The following is a 24,939-nucleotide window of genomic DNA, read 5'->3' as shown; positions in this document are numbered from 1 at the left end:
CTGCTGCTGCAGTAAATCCCACTTTGCCCCTCTGCACGTCCCTCTGGTCTTAAAGTCTATAGAGGTGAAATCACAAGTTCTCCTTCTCAATGCAGTTCTTTTTTGGCACTAAAATCCCTCCAAAGCAAGGACAATTGAGCATATTTTCCCTGCCTGCCCGTCAGGCTCTTAAAAAATTAAGTTATTCATCATCTAAACACTCACCTTCTCTGCACTAGGGCTTTCTGGCCAGGAAGTCCCATAGGTGGTTATTTCAAATATGATTCTGCTTCTACTGAAGACTATTGGATTAAAAAAAAATCTGAAGGATTGAAAAATGCACCTTGTGATAATTACTGCCTTGCACTATACTTTCCAAGCAGTCAGCTGAGCTTCTAGTTTGTATTTCACTAATTTGCTTACATGGTAAACAAATAAACAAACAACAAGAAGAAGAAAAAACAACCACAAACCCCACACTCATCACATAGTTTGTCTGAGGTCTCACATACAGCAAAGCATTGCTTAGAAGGAGAAAAAGAAGTTTGCAGTAAAATTGTTTTGTAACAGATGTATCAGTGGAAAAAGTTAGTAACTGGGAGTGTTCTCTCTTTCCCCGACTCACAGTTGCTATTAGTGCTGGTCTTTAGGGTGTAGCTTTCCTCTTGGGCTTCTGTGTTTGTTTTACGAGTTGCTTTCCTCTTCCTTTTGGTCAGAAGCATTTTTATGGTCTAGCAAGATATTACTGAGCAGCAGCACCGAATCTTCAGGACAAAATGAGTCTTTGCTTTAAATATCCAAGAGACAAATGGAGGTAAGCAGAAACAAATGGATTAAGTTGTTTGGGCTGAGGAATTACTGTCACTTTGTTATTCAGAAGTTTCTAACAATTAGTACCTTGGATTTGTTTGGTTTGATTTTTCTTTTCCCCTGTTTGAATGCAATGTTAAGAATTTGACTAAAGTCTGGCATGGAAAAATACTGAGGTAGTAACTGCATTCAGGTCTTTGTTAGGGATTACAGAGTTGATTAGAGCAGAAATCCTTTAAGCAGAGTTTCTTAGGCCTTCATGGCAGACCTTAAACACATTCTCCCTCCTCCTTTTTCCTCATCTTGCTGAGGAAACTGTCAGGAAACTGTCTCTGTATTTCTGACTGTGCACACTATACCTAATCAGAGAGTTTATTCTATTCCTATTATCACCCTGCTCTACATATATATTATAGAGGTTGTATTTTTTTCAGCTGTATTGAATCCTAATGCAGGGTGCAGAGGGCAGTTTCTGGGTTCACAGTGAATCCCTGTAACTAATAAAATATAGCAACTGCCTTGCTGAATGTGTCAATGTGAAACTAGAGTTGACAGGGTAAGTGATCCCACTTCATAATCCTATAATGTTGATACAATTTTGTGGTATTGGCATGAAAGAGATACTCAGCTAGACTTTGACATAAATTGAAAATGGTGTCTTTAAAGGAAAACCACTCAGTGCAGGTTTTGATGACATGCAGATCTTTTACTCATAGGGTGTCATATCTGGCAGTTTGGTGGATGAGAAGATTCCTTATTGTGTTGTACAAAGGAAGTGAATATTTCAGTTTAGACAAGGAAGGGCCAAGCAAGACTCCACATGTCAAAAGCAGGCAATAAAAAACTAAATATTGTTGACATTCTTTCTCTTTTCTAAATTATCATTCAAGAATCTTGCAATTTATTGAGATGGAGGGTTTTTTTCTTTGCTGTTTAATGAGTACTTCTAATATCAGCCCTTAAGTTACATTAGTTTTGCAGGCACATCTGTGGTATGTTATTGGTCTTCAACTGCATTGTTGTTGTTTTTAGAGACAGGTTTCCAGGCTCAAATGTTACAAAAGAAATCTTTGTTATTTATGGTTTGCTGATTGTAGCTTGTAACTATTTAAAAGCTTTCTAGGAAAATATTTATAGCAAACAATTGCAAGTCAGGAACCAAAAAGTTAGTTTATATATGAAATAGAATGAACATTTCCCAAAATATTTTTTGAATTGACAAACTTTTTGGATTAGTTTTTTCCTTCTGGTCACACAGATGAGACCCTATGCTCCATCATACTGTGAAGTACTAGAAAGCAGCAATGTCTTTTGATGTATAAAGGACATGTAACTTATGAGAGGATGTTAGCTCTGCAAGTTTATTAGCAAGGGACAGCCTTGTTCTGGGGATATACAAGTTAGGTTTCTGTCAGTCGTGTTGCCTCTGGCTTCTCCAGTTCTCCTCCTGCCTGATCTCCTCTCACATTGACCCAAAGCTCTCTGGGACAGGCACCTTTCCTGACTGGGTGGTCATACAGTGCTTGCAAATGTCTTGCAATTGTTTACATAACAGCATAGCACAGATAAGAAATAAAATGTGCTGGTTTCATAGGAAGTGCTGGTTTCCTTTACCTAGGAAGAAGTTCACTAAAGTTGATGGGAGTATTTTCATGGCAGCACCAGACCTCAAAGCATGACTGTCAGTTCATGGAAACACTGACTTAAACTGCATTTTTGTTGGCAGTCCCCTGCCCAGGGAGCTGAGTCACTGCACAAAGCAGCAGCTATGGCTCCTTTCAAAACTTGCTTTTCCAAAATACATCTTTCCTCTTCCACCAAGGCCCCCAGTATGCTTCTTGCTGAAGGTGTTTGCTTTTCATGCACTGGTCTGAGACAAAACCAGTGGCAGACACACTTCCAAGCTATCAGAATGGTAAGAAGGGAAAAAAGAGAAAGTCCTGTGTCAGAAACAAACCCAGAAGAAAGGCCTGGGTTATGAACAAATGATGTGGACAAAGAAACAGGAATGTAGGATCATTATTAATTTCTATAGTTATTTTCACAGCCTTATTTTAAATTCATTTAGACCAGTGAGTACCTCTACTGGCTTTTCAGTTTCTTTTTTTGTGCAGCTTGAAATGCTGCCCACAGCCTGTGTAAAGTCTGAAGGGTCAGATTTTGGATGCATAGAAATAACCTTCTGCAGTCATCAAAGCCACAAGGAGGTACTTGAGGTGAAATATGACCAGTCACCCCTTCTCTCCTGAGCTGTCAGCTAGAGCACAGACCTTGAACTCTGCTGTGAGCAGAAATCCCTCTGCTGCTGAATTATTCCAGCTGGACTTCTAAAATAAAAAGACAGAATCTCACTAATTGTAGAATCCAGAGGCTCAGAAAAATATGTAAAGGAGAAAATGCAAAACAATATCCACTTGTGAAATCAAAATGTGCTAGGAGTCAGTGGAGAATAAAGAAATACCAGAGCAGCCAACCAAGAAACAAAAAAAACCAAAAATGGACAGCATAGTACTTGATAGTCACGTGAAGATCAAATCATCAATTTACTTTGAAACCTCTCAACTGGAATAGACTGTGGAAGAACAGACTGGTCCCAAAGAAAGCTGTCAGAATGGCAAAATGAAGTCAGCAGGCAAATTTGAACAGGAGATGTCTTAAAAACAGAAAGAAAATGTTCCTATAAGTAACATATGAGATATCAGCAAGTAATGTTTTCTTTTAAAAGAAAACATTAATTTTAAAATCTTCCATCCAGTTTTCTACTAACCACTGCTGGATATTCAACACCCATTTAAATAATTTCTGGACCATATTTAAAAAAAATAAATGTTTGCTTTTCCATCCCCTCAATTAGATAAAAATAATCATATATTTTTATGCTGAGAGTTAGTTGTTGACTGCCCTTCCATGTATCATTGCCTCTGCATCTGACAGGAATCAAAGCAAAAATTTTGAAAGGCAAGTGTCTTTGAACTTCTACTTATGCTTAACAAAGAAAGTGTTCCAGTTGTTTCTTGATGAAATTTTTGCTTTTTCACCTAAAAGGTTTTTGTGGTTTTTTTTTTTTTTTTTTTTTTTTTTTGCCATGTTATTTCTGGACTGCATGAAGCTATGTTGAAGCCAATAGTAATGTATTTTACTTCTGACTATACTGTGACATTTTAAAAAGTGGGGAAAATCACCAGTGTTCCTTACATATCCAAAGCTTCTGGTGATTTCTTGAGAAATACTGGTAAAGGTAACCCTCTGGTAGATAGTTTGTTCTTTTGCATACATTTGCAGTCATTAGAAATCATCTGTGAAAGCTCTGAGTGTGAGAGTAGGATTTTAGCTCAATTTCTCTGCACCCAGCAATTTCTCCTCTTAATTTCTTCCTCCTCAAGTGTCTCTTTGGGACCTCATTCTGAAAGGGATTTAAAATACCCAGACAAAAGCTGCACTCCAGCAAATCTACTCAAACAAGAGCAATTATCAAACAGGAGGACAAGTCATTGGGAGAAACACATAGAAATAGAGCATTGTCTCTAATTCCACCACATTCAAGTATTTAGATGGAGTTTTTAAAAAGCCAGAATTAAAAATCAACAGCAAAACCCAACCGTACAAACACCCATTGCAGGTCATGCCACGCCTACTTCAGGTACTCTGAAATTACTGTGTCCTGCCCTGAGCACATCAGGCAGCTCAGGTTGGTCCTTCTTGTTGCAGATGGGCTCTGCTTTTTGATAGGTTTCAGTTTTCCTGAATGCCACATGTCACACATGCATCTAACACATTTGAGAGTTTTGTTGAGAGATTGGAAGACCTGGGCTTATAAGTCTCTAACAAAGCAAATAATCTTGAAAATGTGTATATTAGAGCAGGAGGAGTCAAGCCCTCATCTGGCAATGTAATTTCCATCTTTCTGTAGCAGTCTTTCTCAAAATTTACAGTGTCCATTGTGCAGAAAATTTCAGACTCACCTAAGTCAGAAAATACCCTGATTTTAGTTCTTCTACTGCTAAGAAATATGTGCAGTGACTCCCATTATTTCAGAGAGTTTTCTTTGTTGATGGTATTTTAAAGTCACCTCTCTGGTCTCATTTTAAACTATATTTTTTGAAGGGCTGTTATTTTTGGAGCTTAGGGAGTCATAATGCATCGAAACGTGTCAGTGGTGTTCCACTCAGATTCATGTGTTGAGTCATGGCTCTCTCTTGAGTAAGTGCAGTGGTCAAATTGTGTCCACATAAGGGGATTGGCAGTAGCTTTGGAAATATGTGTCCTCTTACCCAGTTTACACTCATATCTCACTTCTTCTATAAAAGCAAATAAATATTTTGTCTGCAGGCATCAGAAATCCTCTCATCCCTGTATCAGTGGGCTACTGCATAGGATGGGAAAGGAGGCTCTGAAATGTATGTGGGCTAAGTGTCTTACACACTTAAGATCCATGTTACTATTAGAACACCCTCTTCTCTCTCTCTCATCTTTTACTCAAAACCAAGCAAAGCCAACAAGTGGTTCATATGGTTGCCTGTCATCTATCACATATCTGTTCTTTTATCATATCTGTGCAGCACTTTCAAAATCAGTGCTAATATCTATGTCAGTTCTTCTTAATGCTCTAAATCTCTTGGTTTAGAGATTGCCCAAGCTGGGGAGGTGACCAGAACCAAACCATTTCAAGCACTGCTGGCTGAGCCACACACAGAAACATACTGCTTTCCCCAGGAACCCTTGCCACCAGCCCCTGCCTGCTGCCCCACTGTACCCCAGATCAGCCTCTGAGCTCCTGCCCACTTTAAGAGTTTACTTTTCGTCCTGCAGTCTCTCTCTTACTCACTCTTTGCCTTCTTTTTACCTAAAGTAAATGTTTGTGCCACGTAACTGCATGAGCAGTGCTGCCTCAGGGAACCAGCCAGGGACTGCTTTGTGCTGTGCTGGGGGCTTGTGTCTTTGTCCAGGTGAGGGATGTGTGTCCCACTATCCCCCATATTAACAAGGTGCACCTAATTATGTGCTTTGTTAAGCCCTGAGTACAACAGCATCATAAGCAGGCTCTGGTACCACTACTGATTGTAACTTAAGGGTAAAGCAGAGCTTTAGGGTAAAGTGGGACAGGTTTTCAGGTTTTGAAGGCCTCTTGCTTTTCCAGGTTCTGGTAAGGAAAAAGTATCGAAAAAAAAAACTTGAAACAATTTATAATCTGCTTTTGTGGACTTGGATAGGTCAGATAAACATCTGAGCAAGTTTGTCAGGAAAACAAACAGCTGGAGGTTTAGCCATCCCCAGAGCAAAATCCATCAAACCCAGAGATGTGGCAAGCTGCCCAACAGCTGCATGTGTGTCATTTTGATGGTCACACAGGAATGCCCTCGGGGCAGGAGGGGATTAATGATAACTCTCTGAAAGCCCAAGTGCCTCATTTTTGAGCTTCGCATGGCAGTACATTTCTTCTTCCATTTTCACTTTGTTCTTAAAGCTTCACTCTTCATTTAAACTCTTGAGGGAACTCCTTGCAAGATGGATGTACATTACCCTTTCAAGAGAAAAATAACTCAAAAAAACCCCAAACTGAGCTCTGTTTAGTGATGCTCCCTGTGTATATCTCTCATCTTCTCTAAATATTATTTCAAAAACAGCTCTTGCTTATAGCATTTTCATTGCCATAATCCAGAGAGCGTGGATTATTTCTAGAGTGATGCTGTAATGCTAATTTGCAGAGTGGAAGGAAATTTTTTTCTTAACGAATTATTTTTGTCCTTGGATGAAACAGACAGAAAAGACAGTGTCCCTGGTTAATCTGAAACACTAGATAGGTACTCATAATATGATAGCCATGTATGTGAAGTCTATGCTGGAGATGCTATTAACATTCAATCAGTTCCTACAAAATTAAAACTAAAGCTTTATACTGATTTCCAAGCAGAGATTGTTTGACGAGGTGTTTTGAAAGATGTAGAAAGATCACCTCTTTGTAATGACAAGGGAGATGTGGATCCAAATAATGATGAATTATTCTTCTCAGAGCCCCCCATTGCAGCTAACAGGGTACAATACACATCAAGCTTATAAAATCAGAAAGATACTTCACTTTGAACCTGTCCATGAAAACAGATGGAATGAAGCCTAAATCCAAGTCCAGCAGCCTAACATCAGGCTTAAGAGCCACTGTGTGAAATATATATCTATGCCTAAGTTAGAAAGCAACATCTGCCAGTGTGTTTGCAAGAACTGATGTAACCACATGTTCAGTACAAATATTATTTGTGTGGGGCAAAAAGCAATTAGTATCTAGCAACTGCCTCTTGGCGGAGTCACCTTCAGACCAGTCAGGCACAGCCCCCCTCAATCTGCCTGCATTTCCAGAGCACTCATCACCATGTATCTTTGCATCATGGTCATCCATCACACCCCCAGTTTCTCATCTGAATACTGCCAGCAGCACTGTGAGTAGCCCAGCACTGACACTTCCTCCTTCTCCCACTGCATCTTATTATTTAAGTTGCTGCTGGCAAAGAAAAGAAAGGTGGCTGTGTCCACAGTGACATTAGCAGAACTGGCAGCTTCACCATTGCCAGTTCTTCCCCTCTCATTCCTGCTTTTCTGCTGCTCTTTTTTGAGGCAACAGACGAGCCCTATAAATTCACCACTGTGCCCCATCATCCCGAATATACTGCTAATTTTCCAGAAACACCTTGGTAATGTGATGTATATATAGTATGTATAAATATATATATATAATTTTTTTTAAGCAACAATATATACATGCAGCTTGTTTGGGTTTTTTCGCTTTCTCCCTTGTTAGTACTCCTTAATTTTCCTCTTCCACAAAGACATTGTTTAATTGACTGGCAGAAGGTAGCACTGACACAGTTCATATGACTGACCTAGAGCCACAGTCCAGTGCTGTAGGACCCCAATCTTAACAGTCCAACAAGTTTGGACAAAGCACTGTGTTCCATTTTCCAGTTATGTTTTCTTTTGACATAAGAGTAATGTTTCCTTTGCCACAAGAAGCTGTAATGATTCCACTCTAGAAATATTCAATGCTAAACACTTACTAGTCTATTTATCATGTTTATAGAGGAATGGCTTGCAGGAATAAGAACTTAGAAATTAGCTCTACGGTAACAGGGTTGGGATGGGTTATAGGAGATCTCACTTCTGTTCCTGGCTCTTAACAGGAGAGACCCTAGGCAAGGTTTGGGCTTCAAAACTCTACCTGTAGATAAGAAATACCCATTCCCCCTCTGAAGACTAATATCAAGCTTATTGGTGAGATTGCCAAGATACCAGTTACTGTCATTTTTTAAAGTGAATTGCTACATGTCCAGTTCTAGTATGGCTTCAGTTTATAAATGAAGGACAATTATTAGTAACTGAAGTTAGGAAAGGCTCTGCAATATTCAGTCAGGCTCTGGTTTTTTTGTATTTAATAAAATCTTGCAGACCAGGATTAATGCAATGAGGGAAATGGGTCCCACAGCTAATGCTGACTGCACTTGTCGTTCATGACATGGAACAATACAGCTGGTACTTGTGCCCCTTCCAGTGAAAATAGGGAGAGCACCAACAGATCTAATACCTGCTATAAAATCAAAAAAGATTGCCTACACTCTGGAAGACAAATACTTTGTGGAGTTTCCAGACAAGTGTCACTGTCACTGTTCAAAGAGTTAAAATAGTGCCACACCTGACCTCCCACAGGAGTTTTAAAGGAGCACCAGCTGGCTAGTTGCCCCTATCAATGTTTTTAGCTCTTGATCTCATACACACTCATATTAATCTATTAGTATTGATGAAGTTACTCCCAGACCTGGCCTCTCTGTAGACTCATGCCTATACCTGCACAGAATGTGTTGGGTTTGGTTTTCTTTTGCAATTATGCAACTTCCTCTAATGAGAATATCTTCCTGCATCCTTCCTCTAGACCAATGTTTTAGATTACATAGGGGCATTTTTCACAATAGGTTAGGAATAGTTACAGTAGTAGAGATGTGTACTTGAGGATACCAGCTAGGTACTGGCACTGTAGGAACAGGGGTAAGGCAAACTTTAGTAAATGCAGAATGTGCCTTGGGGCAGCTAGTTGGACAAGAAGATGGGATTGAGCCATCTCTATTCTCCCAGAAACAGACAGTCAGTCACAGAGTTCAGCAGTGGAGCTTATTAGGGAGAGGAAATCAAAGCCTCATTCTAGAAGTTTTATCCTTTTGAGAATTGGGAATACAGATAAATCCTTCCCTGAATTATGCTCCTCTCCAAAGCAAGAAATAGGGCTCCTAATGGTTCTGCTCGAGCAGAAGAGCAAGCCAGTCTCAGGCTTACCTGTACCTTCCTGCTCTTTCCAAAGCATCCCACCTGCACAAAGTCTTATTTGTGAGTATTAACAATAAATTTGTTTGCTGACATTTCCTGCTGGAACATCAGATTTAATTAAGGAACAAGGAGTTTGTAAATCTGCACAGTGTTGCTGCTTTTCACCTGGGAGCAAGGCAATTTGTACCTTCTCCTTCAGTCATCACATCTCAATGCTTGAGAGTGACTCCATCACCTTCAGTCTGCCCAGGGTCTTCTGCAGCCCAAAAGCCCTTTCTGGAGTAGGTGCCAAAAGTACCCAGGGTGCAATGATTCAACAACAGCTGCAGGAGTGAGAAATGTTCCCTGCTTATTTGGAGTAGGTGACAAGCACACTATGAACCAGCAAGTGGCTGTACAGTCCCCATTAGGAGCAGTGACATCCAAAGGCACTGCCTTCCAGCTTCCTGAGCACAGGGAGAGCAGTGATGAATGAATGAGCTTGCTAGCTTGGTGGTGCCAGGGCACAGTGAAAATACTAAGTTTCCACAATGCCTGCATTGCATGAATGCTTTTGCACAAAGCATAACCACCCCTTGTGTAACTTGAAAGTGAGATGAAGGGAAGAAAAACAGAATGAAAGAAAGGAACTGGTTTTAAGAAAAGCATAACAATAAGGTTATATAACATAAGGTTAATAACATAAGCTGTCTCTGTGGCAGGGAGGTGATGAGAGAACTGTGCAAATTACTTCCATTCTCCTTTCTCACTGGCTTTGGCTGTATTGTCAGTTTGCCTGTTTTACTCCAGGACTGTCTTTTAATATGTACTTGTACATTTGTCAGAGGTTCTGTACAATAGAAATATGAACAGCAGCTGCAGCTCCTAGGCTGCTGGGTCCTAACAGTGTGCTGACACAGAACAACAAAACAGCAAAAAAACCCCAAAATAAACAACAAAACAAATAAAAACCTTTACTAGGAAAAACCTTTACCCTATGGTGTAAGGTATTATTCAGAGATTATTATAATAATATTGTAATAATAAGGGATTATTCAGTGGTAAGGCAATGATCTCTTCCCTGCAGAGATCCCTTCCACGGGGCAGAGCTGTTTACAGGTGTTTTCTAGGGTAGCTTGCACCTGGAGATCCTGGGACTGCCTTGGGGCACTGGGAGAGATGCTGGTGGGGGGGAGCAGAGCAGAGACACAGCATAGGCAGGGAGAGGAGAATGGACAGGCTCTGGGTGCAGGCACTGCCAACCAATACCTCTGGTTTAACAAGATAAGGAGGCCTGACTCTATGTGCAAACTGGCTGACCTTTCCTCTTCCCTTACCTGCTGGGAAGGTGAGTGTTCAAAAGATTCTTCCCTGAAATAATCTCTGGTAAATCTGGTAGGTCTCACAGGGTCTGAATACTGAAGGAAGAGTCCTGCGATGCAGAAAGGTTGAGTCCATCCTGCTTTCATCCCCAAATCCTCCGTGACACGAAGAAAATGGCACTCGGAGCCTCAGAGTTTTGTGGGCACTCCCTGGGACCCCGGCAGCACCTCTCTCTTTAGCCCCTCTGTCCCCGAGCTGCAGGGGCTGTCCCTGGCACCTCGGCCCGGAGCCTCTAGGTGCTGCTGTGCCACCAGCAATGGATTTCCCGGCAGGAAGGAAAGGAAAGGGGTGGCAGCAACTTCGTGTTGCAGGAAGAAATTGCAGCAGTTGAGGATCACCGGAAAATGTTTTGGGTTTTTTTGTTTTTTTGGTGTTTTTTGTTTTGGTTTGGTTTTTTTTGGTTGGTTGTTATTTTAAAATATCTTGTTCATTCTTGTGTAACCCTGCAGGGATTGCAGGAGAAGGAATCAGCCTGAGCAGTGCATTCAGCAGCACATTTTGACTAAGCTGGAGTTTGGTTTTTCACACCAAGAAAAAAGACAAGATTAAACTGAAGTAATGCCAATGTCATGACAGGAGTTAACCCTGTTATTTCAAGAACAAAATCACAAACGGTTTTTCACAGGGAACAGTAATGCACATGAGACTGATGCTTGAAAGGGAGGGTTAAAGCTTCAGGCATGAACAAATTAACATTTTTCCTAATTAGATATTGATCACTATCACAAAGCATGTTGTGACCACCATAAGCTTAACACAGTGTGCTAAGCAGTGACAGAAAATTAGAATATGTACCAGAAAACATATTAGTTTCTTCTCCTTTAGGGACTTTACTCAGATATTCAGCAAATCTGTGAGTCTCATCCTGCTGTTTCCTAAATGAGTGCCAAATATTCCGTTTGTCTCTTGAGGGCAGCCTCACAGTTTTCCTCTTCCCTGCCATACTACGATTTTCACCTTGCATTAAGGTGAAGTGTTGTTCCACCTTTCCTAATTCCCTAAGGAATGCAAAGGACACCCAAAGAAGCAAATTTTTGGTTGTAAGAGGTGCTTAACAGTCTTGTTGTATATGTATCCCATGCTTGTACAGGATATAGCATGAATTCTTTGTGGCCAGATGAACTTTTAACATCATCCCACAAATATGCTGTGAGGACTGAACTAGTGAATAACACACCTGCCTGTTCTTGGGTGATGAGAACTGACAAAATTCATGCTGCATCCCTGACAGCACACAAATACTTACATAAGGGGTTTATATATGATTAGCTATATCCTGCACCTGCTGGAGAACTGAGATTCCTTGTTTCCCCTTTCTCTCTAACATAGGTGCTAACTTTGGCTCCAGGTCATTTACAGAGCTGTGATGAAAGCTGAACACTGAGAGTGGGTCCTTGTATTCACTCTTCATGCAGCCTGTGATCCACACTTGGACACTGGGATCTTGTACTTTCCTGAACAAAGTCCCTGCATGTTCCCACTACCTGCACACAACTGCCACAGCAGACTGAGCCTTCAATTTTGAGAAGTTCCCACACAAAAATGCATTTTTCAGCACTTTCCCTCCAGCTTGTTTCAGAGCCATGCTGTGAATCTTCATTCCTAAACTGTTTCCTACCACCTATGGCAAATACCCAGCCTCAGGGAAAAACTGTCACCAAAGTGCATCTTCCTGAATGCTGAGCAGAGAAAGGCATCTGGGGAATCCAGCTCTGATGCCAGAGGTCTCAATGCCTGCAGAGGCATAAGCCCCCCATAATATCCCACTGTCCCTAGATGGGCATCACTGCAGTGCCTGACCCCTGCCCAGACACCAGGCAGGTCCTGGTGAGTAGATGGACAGACTTTCAGGCTTTCAGTTTTGACTTCTAACCCACTAGCCAGATCCTCACACTTCCCCCTGTGTGCACATGCACACACCACAGCTTCCTTGCATTGAAAATTGAAATGTTGTTTCTAATTTTTATGGCATTTGTTGGTATTGCAGCAGGTATTTGGGGTTTGAGTAAAGAGAAGAGAAGGGAGTTCATGCTTTTCAGCACCGAAGCATGCATGTGTCTGTGTACATGTTTGCATCTAAGGCTGTGTTTCTGATATCTGGCAAATTTTTGGTAGAGAAAAATGGGTGCCATACTCTGTCTTCAGCACTACAGACATCACCTCTTGTCCCAGATTGCCATACATCTTGTAATTAGGTTTTATGTTAGAGCTCTGAGTCCATTTTCCATGTCCAACAATGCCTCAGCAAATTTTGACTAAAGATTGAGGATTAGTCTGACTAATTCTGTGGGAATCAAGCCAGAATTTATAGCAGAAACACAGATTTTATTTTTCACTGAATTATATCTTTAAAAAATATCAGTGGGGTGATAATTACTTGTTGGATGAAATATATTTTTTAATCCTACTGTTTGTTACAAAACACTTGCAAGTTTCTCAGCTTGCAAGCTGAGAAATGAGGGATTTGCACAACCAGCCTTTAGCATGGGTGAAGTGCTATGTTTGGGATTACTAATTCAGACTCCCTGTAAGCTTCCCTAAAATACAGAGATAATGATCTGCTTTCTTGCAGCAGATGTCCTTGCAAGACCTCCTGTATCTCTGTGCCACTTGTGGCCAAAGATAGCCATGAACTACACCATGCCATGGGGGGCTGCTGAGCTGCCTTCCTCCAAGTGTTGGTGACATCTCACCACCTCACACTGATGGCTGGGGACTGACATCATGAGAGGCCACCAAAGCAGAACTTGCTTATACCTGAGAGCAGCTTCACTGTAGCTGGGAAACACTTCCAGTCAGAAGAACAGTCACTGCTAAAAATGGATTCAGGTCAGCTTTTCCAGTGCTTTCTCTTGGGTAGGATATTCAACGAATTGTCCTGAGTGCACTTTCTGTGCCCATTATGGACAGTCTGTTTCTTTAATCGTGAGTCCCCTCATGTCAGACATGTCACAGCTGTCTTTCTGGCCCCTTTCGTGTCTGCATTCTCATCTCAGCTTTACTTTCTATTTATTTGATCCCTACAATCCTTCTCAACAAAAAAACCTAACAGTTGTCACCATGACAGGGTGACATGTATGTCCATCTTAGCCAGAGGCAGCTGCATCCTGCCTTTTTTTTTCCCCCTTTGGTCTTTGTTTCTCACCTCCTTTCCCCTCTCTATTCAGCCTCACACAGCACACGGGCTCAGTGCAGAAGAATGAGGGGAAAAAGATCAAATACACGTTGTTCATTGTTACTGTAGGTGGAACATATATTAACAAACTCCTCGTTTTCTGAGGACAGGGATTATATTTAGCACTGGGAGGAACCTTAGCTGTGGATGTGTAGGAGACTGAGATATCCACTACAGACATTTTAGGCTGTCAGAGGCTGCTGAGGACCCAGAGTGATGTGGTTGTGACTACCAACACTGGCTTAAACCAGGCACTGTGCCACCTCCGAGTCACAGACATCTTCTGTCAAATGCTTGAGCTTCAAACATACTTAATAACAGGGCTGACTATACTTCAGCATATTTTCTATTAAATTATTTCTTAGAAATAAAGCACTAAACAAATGGGAATTATAATGAAACAAGACAACAGTGATAATATCATTGTATGTGTTTGGAGTAATGATGAGGCTAGATAGATAATGAAGGTGTAAAATGAATAAACATTGGCATCACTGATACCCATAATAAATTCTAGGACATTGAAAAGGCTGCATTATATCAACAAATATAAGTTCATAACATGAATTATAACATCCTTATAGAAAAAACCAGTACTTAGACTGCTAGTCATAGAAGGAAAGCATCTAAAAATGCAGAAACCACCATAGTAGCATATAAAAGGGATATATCCCCCATGCAAAATAATCAGAGCAATTCTCCTGCTTGTCCTTAGATTTTTTGCTTACACTTTATCTCACAAAGCACCTTTTGCTCTTCCGTTCTCATCCTCACATGTGCAACATGGGTGACTACTGCTAATGATAAGAGTGACTTTAATTCCCGTGGCTTTAGCATTGGCAAATACTGCACAGATTCCTCTATCTGACAGGCAGGAAACTGTTATCAGAAAATGTTTTATGCTCCTTGTAAGCCCCCATGTTTATGAGGGGAGGGAGGAAAAAGATACTCCGTGTCAGAGTCACAGGAAATGATCTGAAGTGCTGGCTGTGGGCACAGCATTGCTGCTGGTTTGCCCGGGGTCCCTTTGCCCTCTCTCACCCAACCTCCATGTCCTGTGATGGATTGAAGCAGCAGAAGTGAGAGTGGGCGGCAAGTTAGATGTGACCATGGTGGTGATCAGGGCAGAAAAATGATCTTGAGGTGGGCAGCCATGCAGGGCAGGGCTCTGATAGCTGCATCTGTCCCTCCTGCTCAGATCACATTTAAAGCCCAACGGTTTCAAAGGGAAAGGGACAGATACATCTTTCTTAACCAACTGATTGCTGCTGCAGAGTTCACACTTAGGCCAATGTTAAAATCAACAAATCTGCTGAGGTCCAACAGCCCGAAATTTAGCTATATATTGTAATAAGCTATGACAGCTCTGCAGAGTCCCTCTGGGTGTCACTGGGGATAAAGAGCAAAGGAGTGAAACCAGGTATCTGTCAGTGTTAGCAGACTAATAACAATGTCTCACAGAAGGGAGGGCTGTGACTTTCCCTTCAGAGTCTCATCATTTTGCAACTAGGGAACCGAGGCACGGGAACAGTGTTTGTAGAAGAGATTCCTTTAACCATAAAATCATCCTCCAGTAACAGCTGCCCCTGTAAGAGGCACTTGTACTGCAGCCCAGCTTAATGCTGTGAAACCAGACCCTGCCACAGAGATGTTTCATCACCCCCCCGCCTCCTCCAAGAGCAGTCAAAATTGACTCTGCTGTCACGTTGAGCTTAGCTTTGCAGCAGATGTGATATATTTGCAAGTGATAGCCATTCCTGTCATATGCTGAAATTAATTTCTTAGACAAAAATCTGCTTTACTGGGAATGGAAATGAGCAGCAGACACATCAACAGAAGCACAAGCGTGTGGCCAACAACAACATTTGTGACAAAACAGCCTTTCTCACTCTTCTCTTCCCCCCATATGATAATTCAGCTATAGTGCCGTTTTTCCAAGACAACTAAGTGCACACATTTTTCTCTCTCCAGCTGACTGCTGCAGAATGGCTATGCTTGAGAAAATTAGTTTTTAACATTTTAATCATCTAATCTTCATAAACCTTTTAACGCAAAAACAAAAACTACTTAACGCACAGCAAGATAATTAATATTGAAAATAGACTCTGCAGGGGAACTCTATCTACTGCCTTGCATTAGAATCCCAGAATAATGAATTAGCTAGGAGCTTTAAGTAAGTTTATAACAATCTAAACAGTACCAACACAGGCACCACACCCGTTTGCTTTGGATAAATCACATCAGCATAAAAAACCCGAACCAAAACAAAAATCCAAAAACCAAATCAACAAATCTTTCTTTTTCTAAAAAAATCACTTTAGTTGGCATAAAAAAATGTGATTATTTACTTGGCTAGGAAGAGGAGGAGAATTTGCCTTTTCTCCTTACTCCCCCAAACCACAACTGAGTTTGGGAAAGATCTGTGTCTGCAACTTGTTAGGAGCAGCCTTGGCATGGGTCACACTATGCTCCCCACCTCCAGGCCAAAAGCTTTTCACCTGGACCTGGAGCCTAAGATGAGGCTTTCTGCTGCCCTAAGCAGGCAGTGAAGCTAGATATTCCCTTTCCTGGCAAAGAGCAATTCTGGGCTTTTCTAAATAAAAGAGTGTGGGCAGAGACAGCAACTTAAACCTTTCTGCTAATCTCATGTACCCCTAAGCAGTGTCACAGAACTCATTAATGCTGAGCACTAGGCTCTGCCAGCAGAGACTGAAAGGATCCCTGAATGCCAAAGATATGTGTGAACTTACAGAGCACTTGATATCTTCAAAGTACCATACAAATACTAATTATTTAGGGAACTAATTACTGACCAAAAGATGTTTATTGCTTTTTCTGAGCAGATGCATTAGGTGTTTGCCAGGGATCCTTCAAAGGACCCTGTTGAATATCCTGTGCCTGATGCTTACTTCGGGGGGGTTAATGGTGTTTTGAGTTGGGAGCCCATCTTCATCTCGGCTGGCACATGGGAGGATGTTGAGCTTAGGAAGACACAATGACCCTCTCCTGAGGGACCAGGAGTGGTCCCTCTACTTACCCAGACTCTGCACCCATAATTCACAAGGGGACATTTCTAGATTTGACCCCTCCAATCTCTATGGGAGTCAGGTGTGCTCGAATCTGCATGAATAAATAATAAATGTGCACGAAAAGTTCTCTGCCACTGTTACAGTCACTTCACAAGGGACTGCTGAGGGATGGGAGGTTAAAAACCTGCTCTGGAATAGGGAATGGTGGGAAGGAAATCAAACAAGAACACAGATTCATTTAAATCTCAGCAGGGAATGGATCAAGACAGCAAAATAATCAGAGTGAATTAATGATTTCAAAGGATTTAAATGGAATACAGAAGACATTTATTATATACATATTGGGGGAAGACAAGCAAAATCTAGAGAGAAAGTGTGTCCCCTAATTAGTAAACTAGGGTGGATATGAAATTAATGATGACTAGAATCTATCTTTAATGAGACAGATAAAAGTAATGTCAACTGTTCAGAAATGAGGAAAAGCAAATAAAGTATCTTTTCTTAATAACATGTGAGAAAATACTTGAGGGAAAATAACCAGCTAAAATAGATGAGCCTCGCACCGGGGCCAAGTGGTGAAAGTGCCACACTGCATGTAATTATTTCTCCTAATTTGTGAACAGAAGACTAGGAATTGACTAAAGAAAAGAGTATGCAGGTACTTAAAAGGAGAAATTAATTATCTCAAAACACTGCTTTTTGAAAACCTACTTTTTTATGCTTTATAAAATAAAAAAATCAGCATCACTTTGGACTGAGGTGCAGGTGAGGAACAAAGTGCAAGCTGGCCCATCAAAAAGTTCCCAAAGTTGTCCCTGTGTGGCTGCAGCCCCTTGTGGCAAAGGCCACTGGTTCCCAGCAGCTCTTTGCTGCTAAATCTGTCATGAGACTCCAAGCAGGAATTCCCTATCCCATCCAGGCACTGTGCTCCAGAGTGAGCCTTGGGAGTGATGCCTGGAAGAGAAGAGGATTCTTTGCAGATGGTGCTGAGGATTTCTGAGGTATTTTGGGTGGCCTTGACACAGCATAAGAGCTTTCAGCAGGTAGAGGGATCACAACCTCTGGCTGAAGCTCTCAAGGGGAATGTTACCTGAGGTCATTGTGTAGGATCCCAACGATTTTTGGAGAGAAATCCCAGTCCTGCCTGGTTGTGTACTGATACAAAGACAGAACTGACAATTAAGTGAGTCCACAGTGTAGGATTAACATAATAGTGCCCCAAACCCAACCATTTTTAGAGGCATTGGTACCCCCATATACCTTGGAGGCAATTCTGGTTGTGGCGGTTTGAAGAGCCTGAGAGCTGATCCCGACAGCACGAAGCCTCAGACAGCATTGGTCTGGCAAGAATAAATCTCACCAAACAAACTTGATTGCTTTTTTGATAGAAACAGAAAATTAAAGGATGAAGCAAATGCTAGAGCTGTAATATATTTGCATCTGAGTAGTGCATTTGATACTGTGCCTCATGAAATCTTTCTAGAAAAATTCATTTAAATCATCCTGGAGATGAACATTAACTTCTTGATTGAAAACAGGATAGAAGGCTATAAAGGGAGGTTAACAGTGAGTGGCAAAGCATAAAGCTGAAGATGAGTAGACCATAGAAGAACCATGAAACTTACTCTTAAATAAGTTTTATTTTATTTCTTCTTGAGACCTATCTAGAGTATCTATCTAGAAATAGAGGAGGAAGTGACATTTTAATAAGATATTCAGATGAGATTAAATTAGGAGGAAATAAAAACCTCCACAAAAGATGCAAACAGATCCAGAGAGAAAAGCAGCTGGGTCAGGACACGATAAAAAGAATTATGGATTAGTTACAGAATATCAGAATTTGACCAGTTTTTATTTTCACTAAAATAAACCCTATCAATCAGTTCTCATTGGTAGAAGGAAAGGAGATTTTGGTTCACAATTCTGTGTGCCTGCTTCTGCAGATGTGAATCTTGCTCACCTGAAGACTTATAAAAATCCCCTTCTACCCCAGAGTCCTTCCTAAATGGGAGGTTTTGAGTTACGCATCCAGCTGTAACATTTGGCTCTTCTAAACTAGACACATGAGGCAGGACTTTGATTTCCACATGCTTACATTTCAGACTGCAGTTTTTAGGGCTGATGTGCACACCCAAAGTTATTTGATAAAAAAAAATCCAATATTTTGCATTTAAAAATCAGCCCTCTAAACACTGAAACAGATGGGTGATATTCCATCTTCTCTCCCTCAAAACTTGTGGGCACAAGTTAGACCCAAGCTAGAAATTAGATATTGCAGCAGAAGGGCAGTGCATTTGGGAGACTTGAACCCTCAGGTTATGGTTAGCCCCCTCCCCCCCCCCCCTTTATGCTGCTCTGCTCTTTCTGTACCTGGAACACTGTGTTCAGTTCTGAGAAACTCATTAGCAAGGAGGTATTGAAAAATTGTGGTGAGTTCAGAGAAGAGCAACAAAAATTATCAAGGGGATGGAGAGATTAATTTATAAAGAAAGATTAAAGGAGCTAAATCAGTACTGTAGACTGTAGTACAGGAAGAACTGTAATATACTGTCAGAGAAAAATTGCTACAGAGAGACATTACAATCTAGTGCTGAACAGTGTAAAGACCAAAGTCAAAGTCAACTGAGTAGCATGGTAGGGTGGAAAAGAAAGTATGAGGAGCTGGAAGTGAGAGAGGGAAGCATAAGCTAAATATTCCCCCCCCAAAAAAAAAAATTCAGAATGAGGAAAGTCTCATAGGATGCAACATTTGAAGTTAGAGCGAAAAAAAGCCTGAGGATGTGCAGTGAGTGATCATCACAGGGTTCTCCCTGAGACAGAAGATCACTGTGGTTTTTATCTCTTCCTGTGGTAATGGCACAGATCCCTAGCTGGGAGGTTAAGTCAGAACAAGGACTGTATGTGTATGTATGAGATTATTGGTCACTGGGAGCTGTGGTGACAGCAGTGTTTCCTTCATATAACTTCTAATGTCCTCTAGTGAGTATTTGTTCAGAATGAAGCATCTGAAATCTAGTCTCTAGGCAGTTTTTTCTTTGCTTATCTGAGAGTTTTGATGCTTGGTGATGCTCTAGGATCACACATGCACAGAGATTTCCTTCTCCATGCACAATTTCCAGTTTAATCTCTCCCAGTCATTTGTTAACGGATCTACAGAAATGCATCTTTATGTTCTTAAGTGTAGCTGCTCTGTGTCAACAGCAACAAGCTCAGGGCAGAGACCCTTATGCCTTGTCCAAGCCAGTACAAGTTATTCTTCAAGATTTCAGGCTCCAAAGGATTGTGTAGCTAATGCAACACAGCATCTTGGTTTTCTCATTTATTTTGTTTTATTTCATATGCTGTGTTGCTTTCACCTCTCAGATATTGATTAAGTCAAGTCAAGGCCTTGTACTAATCAGTGTAGCACAGTCTGGATTGTTATACACATGTACCCATTATAACTGGCTTTTGTAGAGTAGTTAGTGAGCTGTTTCCAGAGTTAGACAAGGAGTGCACATTTTAGCTGAGATCAGCTCTTACGTGTTTGGTATTACCTAGGCTCTCTTTACCAGTAATTTTCTGTGCACTACAAAATGTGGTCTGGTCCTCCCCCACTCCTAGTGATGGTTAATTAAATGAATTTGTGTGAAGTAAATTAACTTCCACGGGTGATTAAACAAAGGAAAGATTATACAGGTGTTTAATATCCAGCCTTGGATATAAGCCTGTACTATCAGAGGAAAGAAAAAAAAAGTGGAAATAAATTAAACTAAGCATCTTTGGGAGCACTGTTTGCCCCCACCCAAAAAGTGGCACCCCAGGAGAAGCCAGAGACACTCATAGCCCTGAGAACTGAAATATTGTGTCACTTCTGTAACTCCTTAAAATGAGGAGACATTGTGGAGAGCTTAACTGGAGAGAGGGCAAGGACCCTGCTCTCTGAACAGTGGCAACCAGTGGGGCAAATTCCACCTGCTGGGTCCCTGGCAGCTGTCAAGTGTGAATTTCTGATCTTTGCATAAGGCCAGAGACATAGTCAAATGACTTTATATTCCTGTCATTTGTATTCTGGACCTTTTCATTCCTCTTGCTTTGAGCAATATTTTTTCAACCTTGTCTTCTCATTAAAATTTTCTCTTCATTATAGCACATTTCAATATAATTTCCTCCTGAATTGAGCTCAGGGTACAGCCCAGCTAATAAGAATTGCATGATCTGCATTATTATGCACGCATAATCCATTATAATTGAATCTTATTCCACTTTAATTGCACGTGTTTACAAACACTGTGTTCACTGCAACAGATTATGTGTTTTAGTTGATTGTGCCATTAATGATTGAAAAGCCAATGCCATTTTGTGTTAAACCCATTTTTGGCTTGCATAACAAGTGACATAATACAAAATTCTACTAGAGAGTCACAAGGTAGAATTCTAACTTGTTTATTTTAAGTTTTGAGAGGAGTTCTGCCATAAACTGAAGTCATGCATCATTAAAAATGCAACACATCATATAATTCAAACCATCTTCAGCCTTCCAGAATGTGGCAGGATTTTAGCCAAGTACTCATTCTTGGTTGAATTTGGAGGCCAAATTAATTTTAGCGACAGAGATTTTATTCTGTTCAGTAATTTACAACACACCCTTCCATCAGCCAGGCAAGCCCAGCATTTTTTGCATTTTCAGAGAAGAGCTTTGTATCCAGAGCTCCCCCTTTTGTGAAAGTGCTTAATGCCCCCACCGTGGCAGTTTTGTTTCTGGACAATGTGATAGGGTCAGCAGATGCAAAATTATTTAGGAAATGGAGCTCCTGAGACTTCAGGTACTGAAGAGGACTGGAAAATCTGGCAGCAGACCGTGCCGTTTTGGTGCAAGGTCAGTTAGATAAGGTCAGTCAGGATGTTATATCTAGGCAGTGCTTAGTTTCTCATCAGGTTTTGTAACAGCAACAAGGGAGCACGATAGACCAGAGTCTCCAAAAGAAAAAATACTAAAAGCAAAGCAGCATTTTTACTAAGTCTTACAGAAAATGCACTTATTATGTGTCTTTTCTCAGATACATTTACCGGGTGTATCATTAACAAAGACAGATGTTCTGTATCTGAATTTTTCTTCACATATGTTTGTCCTGCTGCTCTTTAAGCACCTATGCAGGGCATCTTCTCACCCTAAAAGCTGTCCTTCAGGCACAAGCAACACCTTGCTGAAGATGCTGATAGCATCTTGCAAAGAGTCCTCAAACCTAGCAAAGCTTTTTGCCACCACTTCACAAATCCAGTGGCTTTCCCTTGAACCTCCCTTGTTACAGAAATTGGGTGTTGGGAGCTCACTTCATGGCCCCAAACACTGACTTGTTAAACTGAATTGTCACTGAATACAAGACTATTAAGCTAGGAAAGGAGAGAGAAAGGGTTTGTCCTAAGTGGAAGAGAGGTTTTGGCAGAAATCAAAATGCAGGTGATGTGCTCAGCAACTTCAGGATGCAATTGTTTATAGCTATGACAATAAATAATACATCACAGGCATTGACAAATGGAGCTTCACAAAAGCATTGTGAAATAAATCATCAGTTGTTATTCAGGATGGAGAGGGAGATGGGGAATAAAAAGTTGAAGAAGCTTTACCAAATGGATACAGGAAGCCTGTGACAAAAGTGCATCTCCTGTGATGACCAGGTCAGGGCCGGTAACCACAAACCCTTTCCCTCCCAATTTTCTTTTGGCTGTTACAAATTACAAAGGAATCACCACTGATAATGCACTGGGATACTAAATTGTCAGGAGGATGCAAAGCCAGGAGGTAAATTAATGATTTTTATGTTCTGTGATGGATTTATAGAGAACCTTAGAGACTTTAATTTGGGCAGTCTGGGTTCTGCCATGCCTTTTTGGTTTCATCTATTGGGTTTTTGATAACTATAAAGCTCTCCAGTGGGACTATGGATCTGAGGTGTTTCGGGGTGGAATTAAACCATATAGTGTGATTCTGTGTTTAGAACAGGAAGGCTTTTGTTTTGTGCTTATAGGATTTGGGCAAGAACTGTGCTCTTGCCATTCATGATTGTGCATTATGACTCATAGTAAACTTACTGCATTGTCTGAACTACTTTCTAGGCATCATGAAATGTTTAGAGGATTCATATATCTTGAAATGTGAGATTTTATCCACCTTTACGCAGTTGTGTAACTGTGATGGCTGTCAGATTATATACTGGGAGGTAACAATAAGGCAGATGTGATCTTGTAGATGTTTATGTTTATTATGAGTTATGGCAGTTTGCTGTGACCTGAAAACACTTTGGGCTGCATCAGTTTAATTCCCACAGCCTGGATTCAGCAGTAGCATTGCTCTATCAGATTTTGCCCTGTCTTCCTTCCTTCCTTGCATGGCATCCTGCCTGCATGGCTGATGATGTCCAGACCTCTGGCCCTACAGCTGGCTCAGAGCAAGCAGGACATGGGCACACCAGGTGGTTCTGGTGAGGCTTGCACTCAAGCCCAGGATTTTTTTGCTTCTAAGCTAGAGGACACCAGCATGTTCCTCTTTTGCAAAGTTATTCCAAGCCTGTAGCCAGTATCTGGTGCTCATCAAATGCTTTGATCTCCTGTGATGAGAAACCTAGCAGAAGTGAAAAACACTACTATTATTGCTGTCCTTTGAAATGTAGTCCCTAGGGAAGGTAACATTTGAAGGATTCACTGCGTGGGGTGAGGGCTGCTCTCAGCCTGGGAAGCCAGGAATCCTGACCAGTGGCTCACAGAGACTTTGTGTGGTGAACTAAGGAGGTGAAGCTTTTGTTTGAGGGGGAACAGCTCTGCAGAGCTCTGGAAGGAGCAGTTCCTGTAGCTACAGGGGAAGGGCTGGTACAAGGTCAGAGCTTTTAAAAAGGGCAAAGAGAAGACAATCGGTGCATGCCTGTGTCTATGTGGATTTGCACAAGTGTGCACACACGAATACGTTTGTAGGTACAATCAACACCTCGGTTCCTGAATGCAGCTGGAAAACAAATTATGAAGTTGCAGATTACGTTCTAATCTTTGTGTGAATGGAACTGTATTAACCTTAAAAGATGACGGATTTAAGGCACTGCAATAAGGCTGTATTGAGAATTAATCCCTTGCAAAACCCTTGTGCTAAATTGAACTAATTTTACTTAAATAAGCTCATAAACTCCTCCATCACACAAACTATTATTTTTACACTTTCAGTACTGCAAAATAGCCAAATGTATTACTACTGGTTTTAACCCAGTAAAGAGATTTGCTCCTGGCTTGAGATGCTATCTGCCAAGCTTCAGGACTGAAGCAGAATTTTTGTGCTTGAAGTTTTCTATGCACAAACCTCTGGGAGGGAGGAAAAAAAAATAAAGAAGGTTTTATCACTGACAAGTTGGCACAAGCTTAACTAGTGTTGAGCATCTGGAGAATCTGGAAAGCACATCAGACTAGGAGTCAGTGGGGAAAAGAGGAAATTCTGCAGTTACCAGAGTCTTGCCAGAAAAGGAAGAAATTAAAGGGAGAGGAGAGCAGACAGGGCACTTCAAAAATGGGACAGTTTGCAGATGTCAAAACACAAGACCATCAGAACCCATTTATCTATGTGATTTATGAAATGGAATTGCCTTTTGGTTCTTGAGACCAACAATGAATTGCATCCCAACAGGATCACCACAGATCTAAGTGCAGAAGTAAAGCCACCACAGAAAATCTGTACTCACAGCCAGTGCCTTCTCACTGCCCTCCCACCCCAAGCTCCTCCTTCCAACGCTGAACTTCCCAGCCAGGCTGCTTTACTGGGATTTTAGCAGAGAAATTCAGTGGAGGAGGAAAAAAAGGAAGAGAAATGGGAGAATCATGCAGACCTTAAAAAAAACCTTTAGGAGTAGATGAAGTAGGAGCATGGATGGAAGGACAGCTTGGCTTCCAGCCCCAGGAATTCCCTGAAATCCTGTGAATGCCTGGAATGCAGATGCCATGGCCAGGGTGGCAGCTCACATCTTGGCACAAATGTTTCCTGTCCCTGCAGGAGGGGTGCTCCCAGTTGTGGAGTGGCTTGGTGCTTTAAGCTAATACCCAGAAGCAAGTGGGGGGACTTTCAAGGACCAGAAATACCCAATGATGAGCTCCACGGCAGCTAAAATAAAAGAGGCATCATGCATGGAAGAATATTTGGCATATTTCCAGGTCTTAGCAAACAGAAAACCCCATCAGTCTAAAGAAGCATTAGGAGTTTATGATGTGGAAATAACTGGCTGGTGTGTGACGCATTTCCAGCTTATGGTGAGCCATCTATTAGAA

The 24,939-nt window shown here is 41.3% G+C and overlaps 1 protein-coding gene across 5 annotated transcripts in view; it reads left to right on the top strand.

Annotated features, from left to right (window-relative positions):
- The first annotated feature begins 664 nt into the window (after window positions 1–664).
- LOC139799991 (calcium-activated potassium channel subunit beta-2) overlaps window positions 665–24,939 on the top strand; it is a 132,139-nt gene continuing 107,864 nt past the window's right edge. For 2 of the 5 annotated variants that reach the window (XM_071752634.1, XM_071752633.1), the window contains exon 1: window positions 665–793. In XM_071752634.1, coding sequence (XP_071608735.1) covers window positions 756–793 — 38 coding nt within the window. In that variant the 5' untranslated portion in view covers window positions 665–755. The remainder of the gene's footprint in view (window positions 794–24,939) is intronic. The other 3 variants (XM_071752626.1, XM_071752624.1, XM_071752629.1) reach the window with 3 other exon arrangements.

The sequence above is a fragment of the Heliangelus exortis genome, chromosome 9 (assembly GCF_036169615.1).
Source record: "Heliangelus exortis chromosome 9, bHelExo1.hap1, whole genome shotgun sequence".
Classification (NCBI taxonomy): Eukaryota; Metazoa; Chordata; class Aves; order Apodiformes; family Trochilidae; genus Heliangelus; species Heliangelus exortis.
Note: the sequence above shows the minus strand (reverse complement) of the source record. Positions and strands in the feature narration are given on the sequence as shown.